The 26,237-nt window shown below is 37.6% G+C and overlaps 1 protein-coding gene and 1 long non-coding RNA gene across 7 annotated transcripts; one reads left to right on the top strand and one right to left on the bottom strand.

Moving 5' to 3' along the window:
- The first annotated feature begins 1,169 nt into the window (after nucleotides 1-1,169).
- LOC130712453 (uncharacterized) lies at nucleotides 1,170-7,494 on the top strand. Its single transcript, XM_057562286.1, has 2 exons — nucleotides 1,170-1,361; nucleotides 7,042-7,494. The coding sequence occupies exons 1-2, from the start codon at nucleotides 1,170-1,172 to the stop codon at nucleotides 7,492-7,494; spliced, it is 645 nt and encodes a 214-aa protein (XP_057418269.1).
- A 5,197-nt stretch (nucleotides 7,495-12,691) lies between these two features.
- On the bottom strand, nucleotides 12,692-18,745 carry LOC130715957 (uncharacterized). Of its 6 annotated transcripts, XR_009011813.1 has the most exons (7): nucleotides 18,495-18,745; nucleotides 17,929-18,136; nucleotides 16,942-17,207; nucleotides 16,659-16,717; nucleotides 16,297-16,442; nucleotides 15,411-15,511; nucleotides 12,692-13,119 (listed from the first exon to the last, which is right to left on the bottom strand). It is a non-coding gene; the product is annotated as an uncharacterized LOC130715957 (long non-coding RNA). The 6 variants fall into 6 exon arrangements; XR_009011815.1 differs by lacking the exon at nucleotides 12,692-13,119 and having other exon boundaries at nucleotides 14,854-15,511; nucleotides 16,297-16,445; XR_009011817.1 differs by lacking the exon at nucleotides 12,692-13,119 and having other exon boundaries at nucleotides 14,854-15,511; nucleotides 16,659-16,714.
- Nucleotides 18,746-26,237: the final 7,492 nt, after the last annotated feature.

Here is a 26,237-nt window from a genome sequence, read left to right as displayed (position 1 = left end):
TTGCTAAGACTCCAATGCATCCTACATGCATCCTGGAGAAAGAAGATGTAAGTGGTAAAGTTTTTCAGAAGCTCTATCGTGGTATGATAGGATCACTTCTATACTTAACTGCATCTAGGCCAGATATTCTGTTTAGTGTTCATCTATGTGCTCGTTTTCAATCAGATCCAAGGGAAACCCACTTAACTGTTGTTAAGAGGATCCTGAGATATCTGAAAGGCACCACTAACCTTGGCTTGATGTATAAGAAAACATCAGAGTATAAGCTTTCAGGTTACTGTGATGTTGATTATGCTGGAGATAGAACAGAGAGAAAAAACACTTCTGGAAATTGTCAACTTCTGGGAAGCAACTTAGTCGCATGGGAAAGCAAGAGGCAATCAACCATTGCACTATCTACTGCAGAGGCAGAATACATCTCAGCAGCAATATGCAGCACTCAGATGCTCTGGATGAAACATCAGCTGGAGGATTATCAAATCCTTGAGAGCAATATCCCAATCTATTGTGATAACACTGCTGCAATCTCACTAAGTAAGAATCCTATCTTACACTCAAAGGCAAAACACATTGAGGTAAAGTATAATTTTATTAGAGATTATGTTCAAAAAGGCGTACTTCTTCTGAAGTTTGTTGATACTGACCATCAATGGGAAGATATCTTTACTAAGCCCTTAGCAGAGGATAGATTTAATTTCATTATGAAAAATCTGAATATGGACTTTTGTCCAGCATGAAGATGGATCAGAACCTCTGACTATGATGCTTCTTTATCAGAAGATGTATAGTTCAGAAGGTAACTCCATCAGAGTTTAAGTACCCATTGGTGCTCACTCTAAAGCTGAGATAGTAAACGTGTGTCAGTAGCTATGATACATCGTTTCTTGTACCCGTGCTGACAATCTGTCGTAATGAGTGTTGATGTGCTTCTCTCCAACATGTGCTATTGGTATTAACTGTGGCTATGATGTCTTTATTTTCTTAACCGTTGATTTTATCTTGCTTTTTAATCAACAACGGTTATTTTCAAAAACCCACTATACACACACGTTCTCCATCACTTCTGATTTACTCTCTCTCTCTTCAGTTGCAAACCCTTATCCCCACGATCTCTCTCTTTCTCTATTTCATCCTCTTTCTATTTACCAAAACCTTCAACCGCTACAAAGATGGTGAAATCCAACAGAGGTGAAACTGCCGATGGAACCAGATTCCCTGTCATGGTAGTTGGTCAAATTACTGGTCAATCGGGCTCTGAAACTCAAAGAAATCAACAAGAAGCTCAAGCTACAGGGCAGATGATTCCTCTCGCACAAAGGGGTTGTGTCGTTACATGTGTCTACTCTCCTGATGAACTCCAGGTTCTTGCTGAGTGGAGATTCGACCTGGACAACATTGCTGCAAATGGGTATGATCTTCGTCCTGAAGTTCAAGCTCAAGGCTAGGAAGAATACTTCAATAGGCTTCGTGGTCCAGTCTACGTCAAGTTGGTAAAGGAATTCTGGAAACATGCCGACTGTGACGACAATCAAGTGGTTTCCTACATTGCTGGCAGAAGAATCATCATCACAGAGAAGTCGATTGTTGATCTTCTGGGTGAACACACTGGCACAGGCTACAAATTCCAACTAACAGAATCAAAGGTGAAACCCAAGACAAAAGAAGGAACCAACAAAGCTCTCTACACAAACTATAAGCCTGACAAGAGTGACTACAAGGTAGTGGAACTTCATCCTAAGCTGAGGATCTGGCACAAGATTCTGCTTCATTGCATCAATCAGAGGCCAAAGGGAAGCTCTCCAGAATACATCAACTTTTGTCAAAAAGTGATGCTCTTTTTCATCCAAGATCACAAGAAGATCTGTCTTCCTTTCTTCCTGTTCTCTTACCTCAAAGAATGCATCAGGAAATCCAGAACCACTGCTTCTCTAAAGTCTGCCATCAGGTACATTCCTTTTGGAAGATTGCTCTCAGACCTCTTCATTGAGAGCAAGTTGATAGAAGATCTGACTAAGGCAGGCTAAACAGAGGATCTGACAACGGTTGTTGGTGATGTCTTCACCTCCACATCCATGAAGAAGATGTGATTAATCAGGACAAAGGTTGCACCTGCTCATGAAGATACCTCTGATGAAGTCAGACAGAGAAGAGTCCCTCTGATCAATTATCCTCTGTGGTCCCAAGCAGATGATCCGGTTGCAATCTTGCACTATATTGATGACTTGAGGCAACAAGGTTATGAGATAGATGTGGACAAGTTCTTCAGAACCTTGTCACCAGCTCCAGAGTTTGATTCTCCTCCCAAGAAGAAGAAGAAGAGAAAAATCATCTTAGAGGAATCCTCTGAAGAGTCTGATCCTTCTGATGGTGTTGATCAGAAGAAGAAGAAGGATGACAAGCGTAAAAGGAAGCATGAGGAACCCACCAAGCCAGATGCTCCATCTGATGGTGATGATGATGATGCTCCTCCACCAAAGAAGAAAAAGAAGCAAGTGAGGATTGTGGAGAAGCCAACCCGTGTGGAAACAACTGCTGAAGTAACCAGAATTGAGGCTTCTGCCAGGGTTACTCGGTCTGCAGTACGATCATCAAGTAAGTCTGCTGTTACAGATATTGATGATGATTTAAATTCACTTGATGCACTCCCAATTTCTGCACTCCTTAAACGTACTGCCACCCCACTCACTCCTATTCCAGAGTCCCAACCAGCTGAACAAACCACCTCTCCACCCACTTCACCTAGATCTTCATTTTTCCAACCTTCTCATGAAGAAGCACCTCTCTGGAACATGCTTCAGACTCCAAGACCCTCTGAACCTACTTCACCCATAACCATTCAATACAACCCACAAGCCTCTGAACCCATCATCTTAGAACAATTTGGACCTGAACCCAGAACCTCTGATCACTCTGTCCCTAGAACATCAGATCATCAGGTTCGCAAAACAACTGATACAGAAACCACAACTCCATGTCCCTTTGTATCTTTTCCTACAAATGTTGCTGACTCCTCACCCTCCAATAACTCTGAATCCATTCGCAAATTTGATCAAATTGTGAAAGAAAAGGAGTCTGCCATTCCTGAGTACTACTATACTGTACCTAGCCCAAGGAGATACCCTAAACCTAGACCAGAACGTCTAGTTGACCCAGATCATCCTATTCAGGTAGTCCCTCTAAATGCAACAGATCCTTCATCTCAACCCATCCAACAAGAACTTGTTCAACTAGAACCTAATCAACCAGAAGACTTAGTATCTAACCATTCCTCGGTTTGATCTCCAAACCCTGAGGTTAAAACCTCTCAGCCTAACCTTGATATCAACACTTCAAATGTCCAAACCTTAGATGTTGGTTCTCCTCAAGGTGTTTCTGAGGCCAATAGCAGCAACCACCTCACTTCTCCTGAAACCAATCTCTCCATTGTTCCCTATACGTACCTCAAGCCAAACTCCCTTCTTGAGTGCATTAGTGTGTTCAACTATGAAGCATCATTAATGATTCGCAATGTGCAAGGCCACACTAACCTTAGTGAGAATCCTGACTCTATTGTTGAAGAATGGAATCATCTGAGTGATTGGATGATTGCTCAAGTTCCTATTATGATGAGTCATCTCACAGCTGAAAGGGATCAGAGGATTGAGGTTGCTAGGCAGCTTTTCAACAGAAGAGTGGCTCTGCATGAACAACAGCTAAGAGTTGAACTACTTGAAGCTGTTGAGGAAGAAAGAAAGAAGAAAGAACAAGCAGAAGAAGCTGCACGCCTAGAGGCTGAACAACTAGAAAATGCAAAGTTAGAAGCTGAAAGGCTACAGGCTGAAGCTGAAGCTCTCAGATGTCAAGCTCTTGCACCAGTGCCTTTCACAAGTGCTGCCTCTCAATCCACTCAAGCTCCTCACTCTGCTCAGGATGTTCCATCTACTTCGACTCAGCCAAGTTCTTCCAGACTTGACATTTTGGAACAACGTCTTAACACTCATGAGACTCTCCTGATCGACATGAATCAAGCACTTCAAGAGCTCCTGCGTCGCACTGCCAAACCTTAGTTCTTAGGATTTCTCTCGTTTTTCTTCTTTAAGTGATTAACTTTTAGTTCTTTGTTTTCATAACTTTAAAATATTTGCTTCTATGTGTTATATTTATTTATTTTCTTAAGTGTTTGTTTATTTTCCGTTTCTTATTGCATTAATCATAACATATACTTGAAAAACCTTTCTTTATTTATATAAAAATCATAACCATTACACTACATCATACATTTCCATAAATCTAGAATGGAGGATCCTTCCTCATTCTTCTACATTCCTGGCGCTGCTCCACTCTTTCCCTCTCCAGACGATACAGTGTATATTCTATGTTTCCGAGCTTGATGCTCAGCTCATTCTTCTCCAGACTATCCTCCATCGTCTCGAGTCTTTTCTCCACTGCTTCCTTCTCTTCCAACAGATTCAGCTCCAGCTGGCACAGCTCTTGAATCTCCTCCACGAAGCAGAGGAACTCCTTCAGATCTTTTTCCAACTCTGGACTAAGATCCTCTTCCAGCAACATTGTAATTCGCTCATGTATGGTTCTTGAACCATCAGGATGCCTAACATTCAAGAACAAGTCTTCTTCAAAGGCTTTCTTCCTGAGATCCTCTAATGCAATCATGTATGATGTCATTTTCTTATTTTTGGAATTGATCGTGTTGTGAAGCTTACTTAGTTCCTAATCGCCTTATATAAGCATCCTCTTCTCTCCGGAAGTTATTGCTACTGCAGTTTCTCGAGGATAAGTCCTTGGTAACTGAAGCTTCTATTTACTCCCGTGGCCGGTGTTAAACGTTCTACACATGCATTAATTCTTTCTTTAATTCGCTAATCTCATTAATTAATTCTCCATCTTTTTGAACTTAGTCCTTCCTTCAGGGGGAGTACCTTGTACTTCAAGCTAAGTTTTTCACACCCCAAGCTTTTTGCTTATGACAAAAAGGGGAAGTATAACCCAGAGCTTTTGATGTATATGCTGATTAGTGTGATTTAGTTATTATTTGGAGAATTTAAGAGTTCCACTGCTATGACCATAGATATGTCACTGGGCAAATACAAGGAATACATTTCACTTCTTCTGAAGTGATTTTAGTTGACTCTGATACCCTACTTGTGACTCTGAATACTTATGCGCTCTGATTATTTCAATTCATCTATGTCAAGCGTTTTCACTCTGAACTCTTATATTATTTAGCTCAGAATCTAGACATTACTAACGGTTTCATCAAGTCTTAGTTAGATTCAGGGGGAGCTAAGCTCAGAATCAAGTTGTGACTTGGATTCAGAATGAGCAAAATAAACCATTCACATCAGGATAATTCTAATTCTTGTCTCTAAACTCTGAGTGAATTTAGTTTATTGTTTAAGAATTGTTCATCAAAATACTTGGTTTTGTCATCATCGAAAAGGGGGAGATTGTAAGATCAAGTTTTGATCGAGTAGTACAACTCTATGCTTTGATGATTACAAGTTAACATTTTAGAATGAACAATTATGGTACTCTAACGTGTTTTTCTGAGTGTGCTCTTACGGGCTCTGACCTTAATCCAATCTCACACAAATCAGAAGCACTGTGCTTAAAGAGTGATCCAAGCAATGCTTTCGCAATCTCTATATTCAATTTGAACAGTAGAAAAGCTTCAGAAGATCTGAAGTCAATCAAGCTCTGATACGGACTCAGTCACTTGAAGTTATGAAGATCCAGACGTTCTGACAATCCAGACACTCTGAAGATTCAGATGTTCTGATGGTATAGAAGACTCTGAAGATCCAGAAGCTGAAAAGTGAAGACTCTGAAGTCCAAGTACTTCCCCTCTGAGTTCAGAATCAGAAGATACAACGGTCAGAGGATCCATGCTTCCCTCTGACTCTGATCAACAAGCTTCACAAGTTCCAACACGAAGCATTCATCTGATCAGAAGTCTACTAGGTTAAAGGTCAAGTCACTATCCAAAGTACAAAAGCAAATGTACTATCCTGACGACCTAACCTAACATTCTCAGCCACAGCAGAAGCTGGAAATTCCAGAACTGCCCTCCAACGGTAGCATTCCCATGCAATGTTCAAACCCTAATCCTTGGAGTATATATAGAGGTTGAAGATTGAAAGATGCGGTTGGAAGAATCTCATACGCGCAAGCTACATTCAAACCTTCTAAGAATTCTTTCATCTTTGAATTCATTGTGTTTACTACAAGCTTTTTAGAAGCAATCTCTTTGTAAACAATATTTCTTAAACAGTTGTTTAGTTTGCCTTTAGGAGATCAAGGTTGATCGGATCCTAGAGAAGACTAAGAGAGTGAATCTTAGTGTGAGTTGAGTCAGTGTATTGTTAGTCACTTGTAGGTTTCAAGTGCAGTTGTAACAATTATCTGATTAGTGTATTGCTTTCATTCTAAGAAGGAAGAAATCACCTTAACGGGTAGACTGTACTAGCTTGAGTGATTCATCAAGTGAACCAGGATAAAATCCTTGTGTGCTTTTCTATCTCTTATCGTAAGCACTTTATTTGTTCTCGAAAGATTTGTCAAAATCTTAAGGTGGAAGTTTTATTCTCAAAACGTTATTCAAACCCCCCCTTCTACCGTTTTTCATACCTTCAACTATCATCTTCCCAAACGGCATATAGAAAGAGCATGTCTTCGGGTGCCACCTCTCCATGAAGGCCGATATTGTGCCTCATTCTATGGACGTATAACTGCACTCTAGAATGTCATATAGCGTGGACCGCTCCAGTCGCTCACATACAAGAGGATAACTGGCCAAAAATGAGGACTCCGCCAACTTTTCCAACCTCATACTAGTGGAGACTGGGTTCAAGTCCCATCGGTCTACGTAGCGCGGATCAGTCTGCAATAATGAATGTCAGACCCACAGTGCCACGTGATCAGCATATCCGCTCATCAACGTAAGCTCAGACTGTCCTCCTGAAAATGGTGCCTCTTTCTTTAGTACCATCACTTAGCGGATATGCTAATCACGTGGCACCGTGGGTCTGACATTCATTATTGCAGACTGATCCGCCCTACGTTGACCGAGAGGACTTAACCCCAGTCTCCACTGGTATGAGGTTGGAAAAGTTGGTGGAGTCCTCATTATTGGCCAGTTATCCTCTTGTACGTGAGCGACTAGAGCGGTCCACACTATATGGCATTCTAGAGTGCAGTTATACGTCCATAGACAGAGGCACGATATCAGCCTTCGTGGAGAGGTGGCACCCGGAGACATGCTCTTTCCATATGCCGTTTGGGGAGATGACAGTCACCTTGGATGATGTGTCATGTTTGCTACATCTTCCGATCTATGGGCGTTTCTTCACACCTCCTGCATTGACGCGATCAGAGGTTGCTGATATGTGTGTACGGTTGTTGGGAGCAACGAAAGATGAGGTGCAAGTCGAGTTCATTGCCAACAGGGGCACCCAACTTGAGGTTCATTTGGCTCATGGAGCGTTACGTGGCCGCTAAAGCAGGTTTGTCTCATTCGGTCAAATTTTTAAATATGTTTTTTGAATTCTTTTTTTTAATATTTACTTTAATTTTGTCCTTTTAATTTTTTCATCAATTACGTTGTACTTTAAATTTTGGGTCAGCGGAACACATGGATTTCGCAACTAGATGTTTTTTATTGCATCTTATTGTCATCACATTGTTTTCCTCGAAGAATGGTACTTTTGTGACTGTCAGCCACCTCTCCATGTAGCACCTTGATCAGGTTGGCAAGTATGCGTGGGGAGCCATGACACTAACAACTCTTTATGAGCACCTCACACGAGCGTCGCACATAGAGACGAGGCAGATCAGTGGGTACCACAGCCTTCTGATGGCATGGATATATGAGCACTTCTCTGGAGCGACCATATAGAGGAACGAATGGATATATTGAGGAGTGGCCTAGAGCACGGAGGTGGTCGTGTGTGTGTCGAGGGTTAGTACTACTATCGACCCATCGAGTACATCTAGATGACTTGGATGCATCACATGTGATTTGGAGCCCTTACAATGCCCACAGGGCATTCCGAACCGTCAACTTGCTCTTTGTCTGCACACACTTAGAAATGTGCCACCTACATAACAAGTGTCTTGGTTCAACCTTGTTTTCAGCCATACCCACCACCATACATTGTTCTTCTGTTGTTAACTGACCAACATAAGTGTGACCAATTAAATCTTCAGCTGTTTTATGGTTGTGAAAACCACACATCACTTTCAACCCCCAACCTCCTTGCTTCTCTGTAGGTGTTCCTTTTAGTCTAAAAGGGCATGCTAATTTTCTAGTTCCAATGGTTTTATACTTGAGTGACGCCGGTTCTATGTACGACTTGTACACGCCATGCTTTTCACACCCCAACGTAATCTCTTGCGGCCTAAAGAAACTTCGATCAGACCTAAGGATTACAACAACAAATTCATTTTGCTTCCCCACATTTCTAGCCCATTCACAAAGACCCTTCACAAGTTGGAAATATCTGTTGAACAAGGAAAATTATATTTAGACATGTTACATAATCCAGTAACCTACAACATTAAGTAAGAAATCTACCTCAATAGTCGTAAATTGATGTGTGCAATCGACACTTATCGATTAACTTATTTCCTAAACTGTGAGCTGAACAGGCTCTCGGGGTCTTCGACATCATATTCTTCATTCATTACCTAATATTGTTCATTTATTAATACGTGCATTTCTAAATAGTCTTACATGTTCAATTTAATATATAGAGTAATATGTTTAAATATATAAATACATTTTGATGCGGATCACAAATTTTCATGCTACTTTCAACGTCAAAAATTGTGAAGTATGTTATATGATGACAACAACCAAATTTGTTCCATTTTGAAAATGTATAGAGACACTAAATTTCAGCAATTTAAACTATTTAAACTATATGAATCAAAATAATCCATTCCTAAAACTATATAAACCAAAAAGCAACTAAGCTTAAATAAATATCATTAACATTCAAAAAGAACAAAATTCTAAAAAAAAGAACCTGTTTTTTTTTTAAAGTAAAAAAGAACATGTTTAACATTACGTTTAAATAAACTTTAATCTATTATATTTTAAGGTATTAAGAAAAATATTTTTATAATGATATTTAATATGAGTATTAAGAAAATTTTAATTTTATTTCGAACTTTTTACAGATAAAATAATACTCTAAAAATTATAAAATATTATATTATTTTTATATATTTATTAAAATATTATAATCAAATAAAATATCTTTTGTCTTTTTTTTACAACTTGAAAAACAAAATGTCTTAGATTAAAATACTATTATTTTTTTTTGACGGGAAAATACTATTATTTTATAATATCTTACTCTTTTTTGGTTACATAATATCTTTACTTTATAAAAAAATATTTAATTTTTTTTTATAGACAAATGTTATTTGTTAATTATTAGTAAACTAGTTCCTTTGTCGGGTTTGAACCCTGACCTACATCTTGCAAACCTCTTCATCTCCCTTAGCTCATTTGGTGAGCTATGCTTTCCCCTTATTTTGATTTAAATAATATATATTGTTTTGTAAAATATCTATATCCTTAAAATATCTTTGTCTTTAACAAATATCTCTACTTTTTAACTAAATATCTAATATCTATGCATTTTTATTAAAATATAGATAGGCACGGTGCTTAGTTGGCTTAAGAAAAGGTTTCACGAGGTTACATTTAGGGTACAGGAGAGAAGGAGTAAAGTCATTCTAAAGCTTAACATGTGTTGATATATAGAAGAGTTACGTGAGAGAAGGAGAGTACTATATGAGACAAAAAGTTAGAGAAAGGACAAAAAGAGAAGAAGAAAGAAAATGAGACGAAATATGAGGGGATAACTATATTTACACCATTTTTAATTTTACCTTACTTTTTTAGGTATCATTATAGGACTTAACTCCTATGTTACTTCTATATTTTAAATGTGATACCCATGCAAGTATTTTTTGAGTTAATGAAAAGTGATTTGAGATGAGCATGACAAAGAGAATTAAAGTTCGTATAACACCTTTCTTACAAATGACTACTAGCGGAATTACCCGTGCACACGGGTTACTTTACTATATAATAATATCTAAAATTTGTATAATATTATATTTATACAATTTTGTATAATTTTTCATTACATAAATATATAAATGTTTGTTAGAATATATATATAGTTGATTATTGAATAAATTTTATATATTAAAGTTTTATAAACAATTAAAAGATGTTAATGTCAATTGAGAAAAATCTTTTGGATGATAATTTTACATAAGATTTTTCAATTTAAAATCGTAATAAAAAAATGCGACATCAATGGTTTTGAATGATGAATTTACTTTAGTAATTGTTTTCATAATTATTAATTTATAAAATATATAATATTATTTTTAAGAAGTACTCTTATATAATGAGGGGATAACTATATTTACACTATTTTTAATTTTCCCTTACTTTTTTAGGTATCACAATATAACTTAACTCCTATGTTACTTTTATATTTTAAATGTGATACCTATGCAAGGTATTTTTTGAGTTAATGAAAAGTGATTTGAGATGAGCATGATAAGAGAATTAAAGCGGGTACAATACCGTTCTTACAAATGACTATTTGTATTTAATGAGGAGCCGAAGATTGTTTGAAGATGAAGAAGTCCTAACCCTAACAAATTCATTCAATGGCCTATACAAAATCGGATAGTGTATATTTCTCTAAGATTTAAAAAAATGCAATGTACACACTCACTATTATGCGGAAGAAATTATTTCTCAGTTATCATTCATTCATTATTTGTAAAGTCTTTGAGTAAGCTCCATATAAATACTTGGAGGAAAAAAAAAAGTGTAATAGTGTGCATACTGTTGGAAATATTAGGAATGAAGTTGCGTCGTGGACGAACTACTGCCTTTAAAGCAAAAAATTCGGCAGACCTTTGATGCAATTCACTGTCGGGTTTGCTCCCCAAAATTAACACAGCAGCACGCAAGATACTGTGCACTCAGAGTCTAAACGTGCTGGAGTCTCTACAACAATACTCATAATAGAATAGAGTGGAAGGATTAATTTTATTTTGTTTGCTATGTCTACCAAGTCAAACACCAAGCGCTTCTTATATGCTTTTTTTCCGAATGCTGCATCTCTTTTCATTCTAACGGAAATGCACACCATTAAACCATAATGAATATTATGTTAAAAGTCATTCAAAACTAGTAACCGTACTAAATGGACCAAAACCAAAACTGAAAAACAATAGTTAAATGACAATAACTCTATTAAACCATAATGAATATTATGTTAAAAGTCATTCAAAACTAGTAACTGTACTAAATAGACCAAAACCAAAACTGAAAAACAATAGTTAAATGACAATAACTCTATTGTTTTAATAACTAATAGCAGAAATAAGATTTTAAGAATTTCTTCAATGCCATTATTCCAACAAGGCTCTATTCTATTTTGAGCATTGTTGTAGAGACTCCAGCACGTTTAGGCTCTGAGTGCACAATACCTTGCGTGTGGCTGTGTTAACTTGGGGAGCAAACCCGACATTGAATTGCACCGGAGGTTTGCCAGAATTTTTGCTAGCTTTCAAGGCAGTGGTTCGTCCACAGCGCATCTTCATTCCTAATATTTCCAACAATTGCATACATAGTCTGGTTTTTCATCTCTTAAGGAGAACACTTAGCAAATACTTATGAGATTGTCTAAATGACCCATGAGAAAGTTTGAGTTAAATAATCATCGTCCAATCATATTAAAGATAAGTGAATTAGAATTTCTATATTTTATTTGTCAATTTATTTATAAAAAATTGATTTGGTCAATTGAGTTGTGGGTTAGTAACTCACATGAGTCATTTAGACAACCCCAATATATACTTACATATTTCTTATGAGACAGTCTAGTGCCTGAAGAGGGTTCGGAAAAAAGGAATACTTGTCAGAGGATAAGTCATGTAGAATACTTATTGAGCTAGTGTATAAGCCTAGTGGTAATTAATTAAGGACCGGACGTAGCTAGCCCACAATTTGGGGTGAACCAGGATAAACTCTTCACACATTTCTCTTAACCTTTATCTTGTTTACTTGTTACTTATCAATTTTATCTAACAAGAGGTGTAATTAAAAGCTTTTGAAATGAACTTCATTTTTACTTTTTGCCTATATATCCGAAGATATTGCGAAAAATTTCAAGACACAATTAAATTTCTCTTCTTGTATCCCTATGATCTTTTCAATTTGGTCTTATTTAATCTCACTTAATGTATGCTAGACCATATGCTTTTACGAGTGATCGCTTGGCTTATTCTCACTCTAGTGGCAAGAGACTTAAATAAATCAAAATGACAAAAACAAATTAAACATGAACTAATATGGTGATTTTTAAAAGACTAGGGACCCAATTATGAAAATTTCTAAAATACTGGTACCCGAGCCAAACAAGATATGTAGGGATCAGAACTAAATATACTTCTGATTTATATAGGAACCCATAAATATCTAAACTTATTTGAAGAAATATATTAAAAACTAGTCTTTGGGAACGAGTGTTAACTTCAAATTCGAATTATAAAATAATGATGTAGAAACTTAATTTTATTGCATTCTGAATATACCTATTAAAAATAGTTAGCTTCATTAAAATTATCAGTAAATTTTTAAATTAGTTATTATTATATTTTTACGTGGAATATTAACTTTCATTAAAATAAGTCCCCTTAGGATAGCTCAAGTGGTAGGAGTTGAAGGACATATGAGCTGGGTAGGGGAGGTCCAAGGATCAATTCCTGGCGGGTGCAATTTATCTTTCCAATGTACCAAAACTTTTATTAAAATAAAAAGACTAGTACATCAGAACGAATACAAGCATTAAAGCAAACAGGAAAGTTATCAACCCAAACAGCATCCTGGTGGGTGAGGGAATATTTTTGTTGGTTACATAAGGAATGAAAAACAGAAAGCAGAAAAAAAAACAAGAAACTAATCTATTCCATCATCCTGCAACAGGGATAGAATCAAGGAGGAAGGCGGAAGACGCCAAACTCGACGTGGTGAGCCCGGGTGAGGGAATGTTTAGCTAGGCTATGAGCAAATTTTTGCCTCTAAAGATAAAATGAAATAAAATAAAACCAAAATTACAAAATTTAAACGAGAGTGAGATAATATGATTATTTACCAAAAAAAAACTAGAATTTCTATTTTTCCTGTTAACTAGGTTTATGGTATGATAAATGTGCTTTGAACCTGTTTACACTACTAAAAAAAAGCAAATTAGCGAGGGACAAAATCCGTCGCTAAACAAGGAAAATTCCGTCGCTAAAAATTTAGCGACGGAACTCCATCCGCCGTGTAAAGTGGCGTCGATAAGGCTTAAATAAGTTTTTGGTCCCTATCCTTTACAAAATGCCTGGCTTTCGTCCCTCGCCGGAGTAAAGGTGGGTTTTAGTCCCTAACCTTTGCCAAAAGGTTTGGTTTTCATCCCTCCGGAGCTCTGGGTCAACGCCGGAGCTCCGGTGGCCCATGTGGCAATGCCACATGGGATGAATAAAGCCAGGTGTTATTTAAAAAAAAAAAAGAAATTTAACTCAATAATAAAAAACCCATTTAACCTAAATGAAATCATTCACTCATCAAACTTAAATCCCAAATTAAATCTTCATCCTATCATCTTCAACATCATATGATTTAAATCTTTCACCTAATTATTAACTACAAATCTCTTCATCAAAACCCAGATTTTGTTCTTTATAGTGACGCCCCAGAAATAAATTATTTTCACCAAGAGAACAACAGCAAACAAAACCCAGATCAAGTATTTTGAAAAGGAAGAATTGCAATCTCAATATCCAGACACAAGTCTATAAATCAAAGTCAAATATTAACATCATGAAGAGGCAACTTGTAACCCAGAAAACAACAAATAGATGAACATGGAGATGAAGATGATTCGAACCCCAACCTCGCCCAGATCAGCTGCCCCCAACACTTAGCCATCACCCCCAACCCCAGCCCACCCAGATCGAGCCGCCTCCAACCCCAACCCACCCAGATCGAGCCACCCCCAACCAGATCGAGCCGCCCCCAACACTTAGCCACCACCCCCCGACCCCACCTCTCCCAGATCGAGTCACCCCAACCTTAGCCCCACCCAGATCGAGCCATACCCTCACTAAGAAGTAGAAAGCTCGAAGCTTTGACGTAGAAGAAGAGAAGACCTAGATGGGAATAAAACACAAATGGGTCTTGGGCACACAATGATGATGATGATGACGTTGCCTCCATGGGACACGATCGAGTTTGAGGATCAATAGAATTGAGAATTTGAATGAGACAGAAAGATGTTTGTGATTATGTGAGTGTTTTTGTGTGGTGTTAGTTGAACCAGAAATGCAATGAGAGGAGGAGAGTGTGTGTGGTAACCTTTGAAATCAATTTAATCTGTGAAAATTTTGTCGGCTAAAGTTCATGGGTTTCATTCATCTTTTTTTGTATTTGATCTTTCTGAAAGTTGTATTTGGGTAGCACAAAAAAGCTGTGAAAATTTTGTGAAAACAGAGTGGTGGTGGTTTAGGTGAGGGATTAGTTTAGGGTATTTGGGATTTTTAATTAGTGAGTTAAAGGTTTTTAATTATTGAGTTAATTTCCTTTTTTTTTAAAAAATAAAATAACACCTGGCATCATTAATCCCATGTGGCATTGCCACATGGGTCACCGGAGCTCCGGCGTTGACCCAGAGCTCCGGAGGGATGAAAACCAAACCTTTTGGCAAAGGTTAGGGACTAAAACCCACCTTTGCTCCGGCGAGGGACGAAAACCAGGCATTTTGTAAAGGATAGGGACCAAAAACTTATTTAAGCCAATATTTAATGACGGATTCTTAAATCCGTCGCTATCGGCGACGGAATATTTTCGTCGCTGGTTTATATATTTCCGTCGCTAACTTGTTTGCCGTATTAGGCCTCTTTCCGTCGCTATTTGCGACGGAACAGTCCGTCGCTATTAGCGAGGGAGAATGATAATCCGTAGCTATTTGCGACGGATGTTTCCGTCGCTATTTCAGACGGAACAGACAGTCCGTCGCTAACTGCCTAACATTTTTATTTCCATTCCCTTGCTAATTCCCTCGCTAAATCCCAAAACTAAGCTCATGACTAGAACACAAAATCACCCCTCAACTACAAGAAATTCTTCAGACCATGAGATTGCAACAAATACCATTTTCGAGACATGTCATCATGGATTGGGAAATTTTTCCATTTGAATAAAAAAGATTATGAACAAAGTGGTATATACCAATAACAGATGGCTAAATGAGAAGAGAGGTTTAATGATATGCATATGACAGATTTTGACAAATTAAACATACTGGATGTTCAAAGAAATTCTTCAGTACCTTGTCTGTGAGATAGCTTTTAATTTGTCAAATAGACAATAGACACCACAGGGAATGCAACATACTGGATGTTTTTCTCCTTTGCAACCGACAAACTATTCCTGCAAATTAATTTTGAAAAAGGAACATCTCATTCAAACACATTCATTTACCAAGGGAATCAAAATGATAGAAAGAAATTGGCATTGAAACTTGGATTATTTTGTTATATGCGTAGTTGCATACTACCCAAGCACTCTAACAAAGGACAGCTAAAAAGAAAAGTTCACATGTAAAAGAAATAGAAGTTTCCATCTCAATAGGTAGGAGATTAGTATAAAATCATGAATTCAATTCACGGTTGGAAAGGAACATCAGAACTATGCTACTAATGGTCAGATTATATGCTCCAGAGTATATGAAGAGAAGTTTAAGAAATCACTTCAAAGTCTGACAAATCTAAAATCATAATACCCAATACAAGTGTACATGTATATGAAGTGGAGAAAATATGGTTAATACATTAAACCTGCAACTTGTGAATTAAAAAATAGAACTATGATGAAAGATCACCTAAAGAAGGCTGTCAATAGCTCTATGTACAAATTGTACCAAATTCAGAATTACATTCAAGTAACAAGAATTAACAAGAGATCACCGTTAGCAGGGAAAGGGTACTAGATCTAAAACATAACAAGGATTTCAAGCTAAAATAAACTTTGAAGGCTTGAATCCTCATATTTAACTCATGCAAGCAAGGTTTAAAAGCAACATATGGTAGCAGTTTAGTAAAGATTGTTGCTGAAAATAGTGAGAACCCATAAAGTAAGTCCCAACAACAATTTTACACACAAGCACATGTGTCAAACCCTTCAGTAGCTTCAAACTTAGACAGATAAGGATGTACCTCTTGATTCAAGAAGCTTCACATCCACAGAAGGAAAACACAAAGCAGATTGTTCCCTCTATCCAGAGATGTCGAGGCTTATAGAGGAGATGAAACCGCAAGTTCCAACCCAAAGCACTTTGGCGCACGACATCTTAATAAGATGGCTGCTATGCAAAATATTATGCGCACAATTATTTACCACACATTTAAATGCTCAAAAACAGAGAACTGAACAAAACTAAATACATCTTAATCATAGGCAATAATCAAACAGAGCAAAATTGAACCAGGAATATGGACTGGAAATAGAACTATAAGAAGGGAACTAGTTGAAATTAAACTAATAATGAATGAAACTATTGTGAAAAAAACTAGCTCACCAGCAGGGTAAACTTGACACTTCAGTGTTCTAAGAAACTATGACATTTGTATTATCCTTCTTCAGGATACCGGGTTCATGTTCGCCAAGAAAAAATAACCAATAAGATCAAAAAATTCAGATAATAAATGTAAAATGCTATCAAAGATAATAAAGTCCATTTAAAAATTGAGACACTGATTAACCATGAAACAAGTTAGCAAGTCCTATATTGTCAAAGCTTAAAAAACCAAAAAATATCAAGATTCATGGATTCTGAGCAGCTGGAAACTTGGGTAGTTTACCTGAAAGGTCCATTAGAAAGGTATAAAGCTACAATGTCCAGCTAGGAATCACGCTGGACTTGTCATAATTCAGCAAAGCATATAGAAGTGGCCCTCCCTGAAAACAGTAGTTTGATGCCAAGCCAATCATAATCTTGATGAGGAAAAACAGGTTGAAAATTAGCTTCTAGAAATCTGCAGAAAAGGATCAATGCTTCCAGTTATGATTTAAGCCCAGGAAACTACTTGGATTGCATTCCCACTCATAGGATAGCTGATACATGAACCTGAAATAGTTAAATTAATCACCATTTAGATCCTCCTATGTACTCGGTCTAACTAGTTCTTAAACAAGGAAACCATGAAGCACGAAGTATGTGGTAGCTATAGATTTTAATATAATAATCAAAGGTGAAACAACGGATAATCAAACAGAAGTTAAACACCAATAGTTCAATATGCATAAAAGTGTCACTTACCTACTCTGGGAAAACCTAATGCAAAGAGCATTAGGCCAGTCAAAGTGACAAGGGTCGGACTAAGAGCTGAGAAACTTGCCAAATCAACCATTAATAAAACTGAGTTCTTCAACTACATGAAAACTTAAGCATTTATGTTGTCTAGGTGCCTATTTTCAAAGAAATCTCAGTTCATCTTTGCATATAAGAGAAAATGGGAATCTAAGTTGTCTTTGAGTAAGGAATTTGCAATTACACATAATAATTTCTGCTTTCCATCATACTTCATAACCTCTTCATCTCAAGAGTATTAATTTAACAGGATGCAAGCAATTCTTAGTTCATGTCTTAAATAGAAAAGGTAAACAGACAAGTCAAGCTAAGGTTGCAAACTCCCATACAGATGTTACTGATAAGTAGCTATTATCTTCTCACTCTCAAAATAAACCACTCCTCTCACTTTATATGCTAACACACACGCGTACATACAAAACTGTTTTGTGTCAAACAACAAAATGTTTCTCACCCCCTAGTGCACTAATGACATTACCTAGTGCAAGAAGGCCTTTATTGATGTGTACACCTTTGAAACGAAGACCATCGGAACCAGTTCTTTTAGCTCTCTCTGATCCAGCTAGATCTACCAAATGGAACTTTGCTGAAAGGTATTCTTAACCCATATCCTCATCCGAAGTATCACTGCTGGATGGAATTTGTGCATCTGTTCTAATGTAATTGTGAAGATGGCATGTGAGCGACTAATCCAAGCAAAAGAAGAACCACAACTTATTAGATTATATAAATATTGAATGTAGTGGAACTGGAAACCATAAAGTAAGAACCCAAATTTGTTGAGAATCTAATGTATATTACAGTTACAATAAAAAGCTAAACTGACCCATATTAGGGAAAGATAAAAAAACACAGTAGAAAAGCCATTTTCAGGAAAAATCAGTACTTAGAAGCAATCCAAACCAAAGGTAAAATTCGAATAGAGAGAGCGTGATCCAGAAATACGAAAATTAGGGTTTTATGTTTTGAAATCGTATCAAGCAGAAGTAAAATCGAATAGAGAGAACATGAAATCTAAGAATAGAAATGGAAGAGGAAGCTCACCGTCATGATCGACTCTGGAGCCGGCTCCACTTCCTATGGTTCAGCCACCGCCTGGGTTCGGCCACTCCGCCTCTGGCTCCGCTTCTCCGCTTCACGCGAACGGTGCAGTAGGAGCGCCGACAAGGACAACGGTGGTGACACTGGAGCAGGAGACGGTGGCGACACTGGAGCAGGAGACGGTGGCGGCCATGAGAGTGTGAGAGTCGAGAGGAAGTTTCTCTGTTTCTGAGTGTGTTAGGGTTTTTCTGAGAGAGTTGAGTGAATGGATTGTTTTAGTGTTTGGACTTGAAAACTTTTAAGTGTTTGTATAGTTAATATAACATATTTTGGAACAAATTACAAAAAACGTAATCTAGTTCAATTGGTTATAATGCCTTCTCTTTTGGAGACAGGTCCCAGGTTCGAATCTGGGAGAACAATTGTTCATTTTTAAAAATAATACTTTTAGCGACGGAACTTCTGTTAGTTTCCGTCGCTAACATCTTAGAAAATTTACCGAGGGATTTAGCGACGGGAAGACATCAGCGACGGTCAAAACCCGTCGCTAAATTGCAAGATAAAATATTAAAATAATATTAGCGAGGGAATTAGCGACGGATCAATAGAGACGTTTATAATCCGTCGCTAAATTATAAAATAACATGTTATTTCCAAAACCATGAATCCGTCGCTGATTTCGTCGCATTCCGTTTAGCGACGGATTTGTGTCCCTCGCTAAAATCCCTCGCTAAATTGTGTTTTTTTAGTAGTGTTAGTTTCAATTTTCGTAAAGGAAACAATCAATAATACTATTCTCATTTAATTTTATAGTTTTGGAATTCTTTTGACACTTTCGTCTTTATACTTGTTGGAGATATATACAACTGATGAGTCTTTTATGTTTCTGTTAATTACTAATCTTTCAGCCTTTGAGTTTGTCTTAATTTTCAAGCCCTACAGTTATTTAGAGCTATCTTTGCAGATTGGAGATCCAAACTCATAATTGGTTGAACTCCAATGAGGTAGTGATGCCCAGTGTAATGATATTGTTTTGTTTGTGGTATAAATTGTAGGCCATTTTGGTGGTTCACTAATACTAATTAAGTTGCTGTATTATGAATTATATGCAATTTCTTTTGTTAAAATAAAATAGCACTAATTTCACCACCTTGTGTGCATAAGAATATAAATTTTAGTTTATTAAGAGATGATTCGATAGCATGAAATTAGAAAAGCTTGGTTTTACTATTGTGGTTTCCTAGACGTAGAGACATCTATTTGCCCACCGGTGGTTGTTTAATTTTTGCTTGTGAGAATGATAGGCCTTTAACACATGTATATGCTTAAAGCAATGCTTGGTATGACAATAAATCACATAAATCCCTTGAGATTTATCCCATTTATTATTTAAACAAATACTAATCATCCTTATGTTATTGGAGACATTGCACCAACCTCCGCTAAAGGCGTTACCATTATTGCATTAATCTCCCATAAAATTCAATTATCATTATATCACTCAACATCCATATATTATTCTAAGTGGTGTATGAAGGAGGGTTGATCAATGTATTGCGCAAAATAGAAAGGAGGTTAATGTAATAATGATAAATATTGGGGGAGATTAATGCAATTTGCCCAAGATTTTATCAAGCCAAGGATAGATGTAAAAGCATTTCATTCATACTACAAGAAAGGATTGATTTAGCGTAAAAAGTTAGGGTCACACCCGTCACTTAGCATTAGTGTAAGTTAGGCTGACGACAATTAGCGTCGTCTTGGCCCAATCTACAAGCCCAATAGGCTAGCACTACATTATTTCATGACCTAGTGTCGAATTTAGCCGATGCTATTATGATGCTCAAGAGAATTATAATTAAGGAGCAAAATTATAATTAATTGGGTAATTTTAAGATTGTTCGTTGACCAAATGAATTGTCAAAAGATTCTTTAACGGCATTAAGAAGTGGATCTGGTATCCTCTTAACTTCGACATTTGCCGATTCAAGAGATTCCTCACGAATCTCATTCTTCTTTCTCTATTCCTCGAGAAGTTTCAAAGAATTGCATGTCTTCATTTTCTCTTGAAGATTGAAAACTTCTTTCTTTTTCTCTTCCAAAGGGTTCACAGCAGAAGAAGAAAAAGTTTCACATCTTTATTGGAACCCTTGGGTTTTCGACCAACAAATTCTTCTTTAAGAGTTTCAACCTTGGAGTTCAAAGAGTTTTTAAGAGTTATGACAACTTAGTGTGCAAAATTCCAAGTTCAAATGTTTGTATTTTTTAGGAAAATTTGGGAAGGAGGAAACGTTCTAGAGCGTTCAAACCTTATTAAAATTTTAAAAAGAAATATGAAAGGGTGTGTGAACCCCAAGCGTGATGAGAAATTAAGAGGGTGATGCTTAAATTCAAGGCTTTATAATTAGTCATTAATATCAAATCATAGCGATCAGAACATGATTAGTTTTAAATCATAATAATTCAAGTTTCAAAACTTAAAGTCTGGTCAAATATAATTCTAAGAAAAACAATTTGGTCATAACAAAAACTATGATGAACACTTTATCTCGGCTTAAGGAATGAACCCAAGTATTGTTTTCATCTTGGAATGCATTTTCTTTATTCATCTAAGCAAGATTTGTTGTTTAACTTGACATTGTCTTTTCATCTTGATATTTCATTTTAGGCTTAATTGCACTTTTGGTCCCCCAACTATGACCTTCCTGCGAAAATCGTCCCTAAACTTCAAAATTAGCAAAACTCGTCCCCCAACTATACACACAGTTGCACTTTTGGTCTTCCGTTAGCTTTCCGTCAGAAATCTAACGTGAGAAGCTTACATGGCTTACTCACGCGTTTCTCACGTGATCATTCAGGAGAGAGAGTGATGACTGGACACACATGTGCTTCTCACGTGATCTAACCAAGCTACAACGGTCATCTCCTCCCATCATCTTCTTCTACACCCGACCCACGATCTGAAGAGGGTTAAAAGATGGGTTTTTGATTTCTTCTCTCTCCCTCTGAATCACGACCTGAAGAACGAAGAAGAAGGCTATGCGAGCTCCTCCAAGCGAAGGGTGGAAGGAAATGGGAGGTGGGTCTCAAAGTTCTAGCTCGTATTCTTGTTCACAGAGGAGGAAGGGAGGTCCGATTTGCGATTGTGGTTTTTCGGCTCCACTCGTTACATCCTGGACTGGTGATAACCCTGGGCGAAAATTTTACGGATGTGGACTGTTCAAGGTTCGTGTTCTTACCCATTGTCTTCTCCTTGCTCTCATATATCTGTTATCTGCTCTCTCATAACTCTGTTTTTCTGTATTTGCAGATACATGGCAAGAGAGTCTGCAGATTCTTTGTTTGGTATGATGAATATCATGGACTAGTAAAATGTGATAGGTTTGATGAAGAAATTGCAAGGGAGAAGAAAATTATTAGTACACTGTTGAGGAAGATCGATGATATGAAGAAGAAGGAAAGGCTGTTGGAGATTTCTTTGGTGACTTGTATCGTTTTGATGATTCTGTTGGTGTTTGCTTATGTAAACAAATAGGGGGATAGTTGGTGTTGGGATATGTAATTTGTTGTAGTTGTTATGTATGGAATTGATATTTTGATGCAATGTAAACCTGTGGTATTTCATGAATGAATTAGAGACCCGTGGTATTTTAGCCATCTTTTTATGATGCAAAGTAAACCTGTTGTATTTTGATGCAAGGCCTTCATTTGTCATGCATCACACAAAGTAAGTTTGGCACTTAGGCCTTAAATTGTCATGAAGCAAAACACAAAGTAACACACAAAATTACTGCACTGATTCAACAAAATAACAGTGGCACTTAGGCTTTCATTTGTCATCAAACACCCACAGTAGAGTACACAATTAGCACTTAGGCCTTAACAACATTACAGAAACCATAAAAAAAGTCACATTGCTCAATTGGCACTTAGGCCTAAACCACATTACATAAACATTAAAAAGAGTCACATTGCTCAATTGTCACTTAAGCCTAAAACACATTACACATTTTGAAGCCTAAAACACATTACTACTTTGATCCACTAACTTCTCCAATCTTCCTCTTCTTTCCTCCCTTAGCATTTTGTCCTTGTTTCCCTTTGGCTGGCTGTTTCACTTTCCCTTTCCCTTTAGCTTTGTCAGCCTCATTTGATCCAGCTTGAGCCTGTGGAGCCTGAGATTGTGGAGCCTGTGGAGGCTGAGATTGGCTAAGAGGAGGATCACCCTGGGTCTGGCTCACAGGAGGTGCATCCTGAGTTGCATTTTGAGTAGTTTGCACATCCCTCTCCTCAGGTTGCAGTATTGTAGGGTTATCCTGCAAAATTAGAGAACATCCATGAGAACAATAATATTACATATAGGAACATATATAAGAGTACATGCAATGGACAAGTATCTGACCTTATTCCCTCCAACAGGAATCTCTCTGTCAGCTAGGTCCTTGGCCTTGCAAGTTCTTACATTGTGCCCTTGTCCTCCACATCTTCTACATTTTAGTACAAAATCTCCTTTCTTCAACTTTGTAGGGTTCTTCTTCTCATCATTTTCCTTGTTTCTAGCCTTCTTTGGCCTCCCAGGAGCTCTTCTTACAAAAGGAAGGTTCAGGGGTGGTGCAGGATCTTCTGGCCATAACTTAGGCCCATTATTGGGCTGGATTAGATAGGAATATGTTTCCAGGAAAGTTGATTTCCTGTGATTTTTTCAGAACACCAATTAGAACTACAAATTGGAATTTATTAAGAACAATTATAACAACATTTAGAACTACAGATTAAAACTAACCTGTAGCTTGGATCCACATAGTTCTCAGGGTTCCGGCGTGCAAACCACATACATGCAATGGAATGTGAGCAAGGAATGTTTGTTAACCGCCATCTCCTGCAGGCACATGTCCTTTCTTCCAGGTCTACAACATAAGAATCAGAATCTCTCTTCACTTGGAAGTGTCTGAAATTGTCAGAACCATTCCAAACTGCTACGCATTTGTCAGCTGCTTCCTTGGAGAATTCCAACCTTTGCTGAATCAGTGGGCATATGATTGAAGTCTTCCATCTCAGCATCAATTGTCTTTGCTTGACAATCCTATTGTTGATGTAAAACTTCAGCCCCTCTAGCAGAGAAATGATGGGCTTGTCCCTATGCTCCAACACTGCCATATTAAATTCCTCGCACATATTGTTGACCTGCAAATCACATCTTGTGTCTGTGCTATAGGTTGATCTTGCCCACTGCTTTGTTGGCAGCCTCATCATGTCATTGTAAGCCTCTTCACTAAATGCCTTCATCAAATCCATTTCTTTCTTCCACTCCTGCACTGTGCTTGCCCTGGCTTCCTTCCACAATGCCACTTTCAATTCTGATCCTGGATACTTCTTCTTGAAGTTACCATAGATATGCTTCACACATAGTCTGTGGTCAACATCAGGAATGAGCTCCTACAGAGTAGGAACTAAACCCTGCAAATAAAAATCATTCCAAATGTCAGAACATAATTTAAATAAATATAAAGCATAAATTGGAAGATTAGGTTTTACCTTCTACTGATCAGAGATAAAAGCCCACTTTTTCTTCTTAATTTGGTCTAGATCCTCCAACAACAAACTCACAAACCAGTTCCAAGAGTCCTTAGTTTCTGCCTCTACCACAACATAGCATATTGGAAAATTTTGATTGGTTCCATCCTTCCCTACAGCTGCTAGGAGCTGCCCTCCATAAGTGTCTTTCAAAAAAATCCATCTAGACCAATTAGTGGTCTACATGTGTTTGCAAATGCCTGTTTTGTTGCAGCCAAACAAACATATATTCTCATGAACACTGGCTCTTTAGGTCCCTCCTCACTCTTGATGATTACAGTGCTGCCAGGATTGCTTCTCAGCAGTTCATGAGCATAACTTCTCAAGTGAATGTACTGGTCAGTGCATGTGCCCTGAATTATCTCTATAGCCTTGACTTTTGCCCTGTAAGCTTTCCACCACCCCAAATGTATACCCCACCTACTTCTTGCTTCTTCAATTAATCCATAAATGCTCAAGTTAGGACTGTGCCTGAGAAGAGGCATGTACTTCCTAGCCATAAAAATAGTCTTAGCCTGCCTGTTTGATGCAGACCTAAAACAAAATATAAACCACAATACAAATGTCAAAACAAAATTTAAATAAGTACAAAACATAAATTGGAAGATTAGGTTTTACCTGCAGCAATTGTGAGTAGCCTCATATGTGACAAGCAGGAAGTAGTGCCTGCTATTTGTCTTAGTGATTCTCAGATTAAATGGGCAACCTTTGACACAATTAACAACCACCCTCTTCTTGTCATTCTTCACTATTTTCAGATCTTTCTTATGTTGCAGAGCAAATTCCTTAACGGCATGAATAAAAATATCCTTACTGTCAAATATCTGACCAAGGACAAAGTTCACACTATCACCATCTTCTACAGGCCTAAACCTGGGGTATCTCCTTGCCCTTTCCTCTCCTTCTACTTCAGATGGACTCTCTAAATCATCAGAATCCCCATCTTCATCTTCAAAATCTGAGTATGTTGCTCCTGGATCATTAGTGTCTACAGGTAATGAAAGTTCATACAGATCAGGTGGTGGAGCATCATGAGGTATATCAACAAGGGACTCATGAGGCAAGAATGTGGTCCAGTCCCAGTTTTCCTCATAGTCACTATCATCTAGTGACACCATTGAGGAATCATCACTGTCATCACTGTTAGGGTGATATGACTCATCATCTCCCTTTTCTCCCACCACTTGGTTATCCTTCTCAACATGTTCTGCCACTACCTTCTCCTTCTCAACCCGTTCTGCCACTACATTCTCAGCCTCTTCTTCCACTAACTTTTCCTTCTCAACCTCTTCTACCACTAACTTGTCCTTACCAACCTCTTCTTCCACCACCCTCTCCTTATCAGGTTCTTGTTCAACCACTTTATCCTTCTCAAACTCTAGTACCACAGAAACAACCTCATCTTGAATCACCTTATCCTTTTCCACATCCTTTTCACCCTGAATCAACTTCCCACAAATCACATCCAACCTATCAACTATTGCAACATCATCTTTTGAGTCAACAACATCTAATGATATCTCATTGTCATGCTCAACAAATAAATGGACTAGATTATACCCCTTAACATCAGAGCAGAACTGGTGCACATCCTTATCAGTGATTATACGCCTATTCCCACTTGGACCTATTGCCCCAGGGTGCTTGTACCATAAAGCTTTAAAAGCCTTATACCCTAATCTAAATACCTCCTTACCTATCTCAATAGAAGATATTACATCTGTGTCCCAGTCAACCAATTGTTCTACAGAACCACCATGATATTCAAATCTGGGTTCAAAGGTCAATTTCCCACCATGATGCAGTAGTATTCTTATACTATTAGACACTAAGGAGCTGGACAAAACAAAGGACAGTATTAAATTCAAGCCTAAATTCAACATACAACAAAAGGACAACAAATACATTGATTTAATTCAACTATCCATTCAACATGACATAAAGATAAATGGAAGAATAAAAAATCTTACCTTCGCACATGGTTAGAGGGCAAAGGAACAGCATCCCGAGAAAGTTCACGTTCTGGGACCACACTACTTACTTCTTCCTTGTCACAGTCCACGTTCTTCTTAATCACTTTCCTCGGGGTCCCCTTCCTGGGTCCATTGCTGTTGGTCGCAGATGGTTTCTTCCTCGGGGTCCCCTTCTTGGGTCCATTGTTGTTTGTCACCA

This window comes from Lotus japonicus, chromosome 4, assembly GCF_012489685.1.
Source record: "Lotus japonicus ecotype B-129 chromosome 4, LjGifu_v1.2".
In the NCBI taxonomy this organism is placed as follows: Eukaryota; Viridiplantae; Streptophyta; class Magnoliopsida; order Fabales; family Fabaceae; genus Lotus; species Lotus japonicus.
The sequence above is the reverse complement of the archived record's forward strand: the minus strand, read 5'-3'. Positions and strand labels throughout refer to the sequence as shown.

Bases quoted from the DNA above. Each gene is read 5' to 3' on its own strand.
- LOC130712453 (XM_057562286.1), top strand. From the start codon at position 1,170: ATGGTGAAATCCAACAGAGGTGAAACTGCCGATGGAACCAGATTCCCT. The intron at 1,362-7,041 runs GTTCTTGCTGAG...TCATTATTGCAG, and splicing joins ACTCTCCTGATGAACTCCAG to ACTGATCCGCCCTACGTTGA.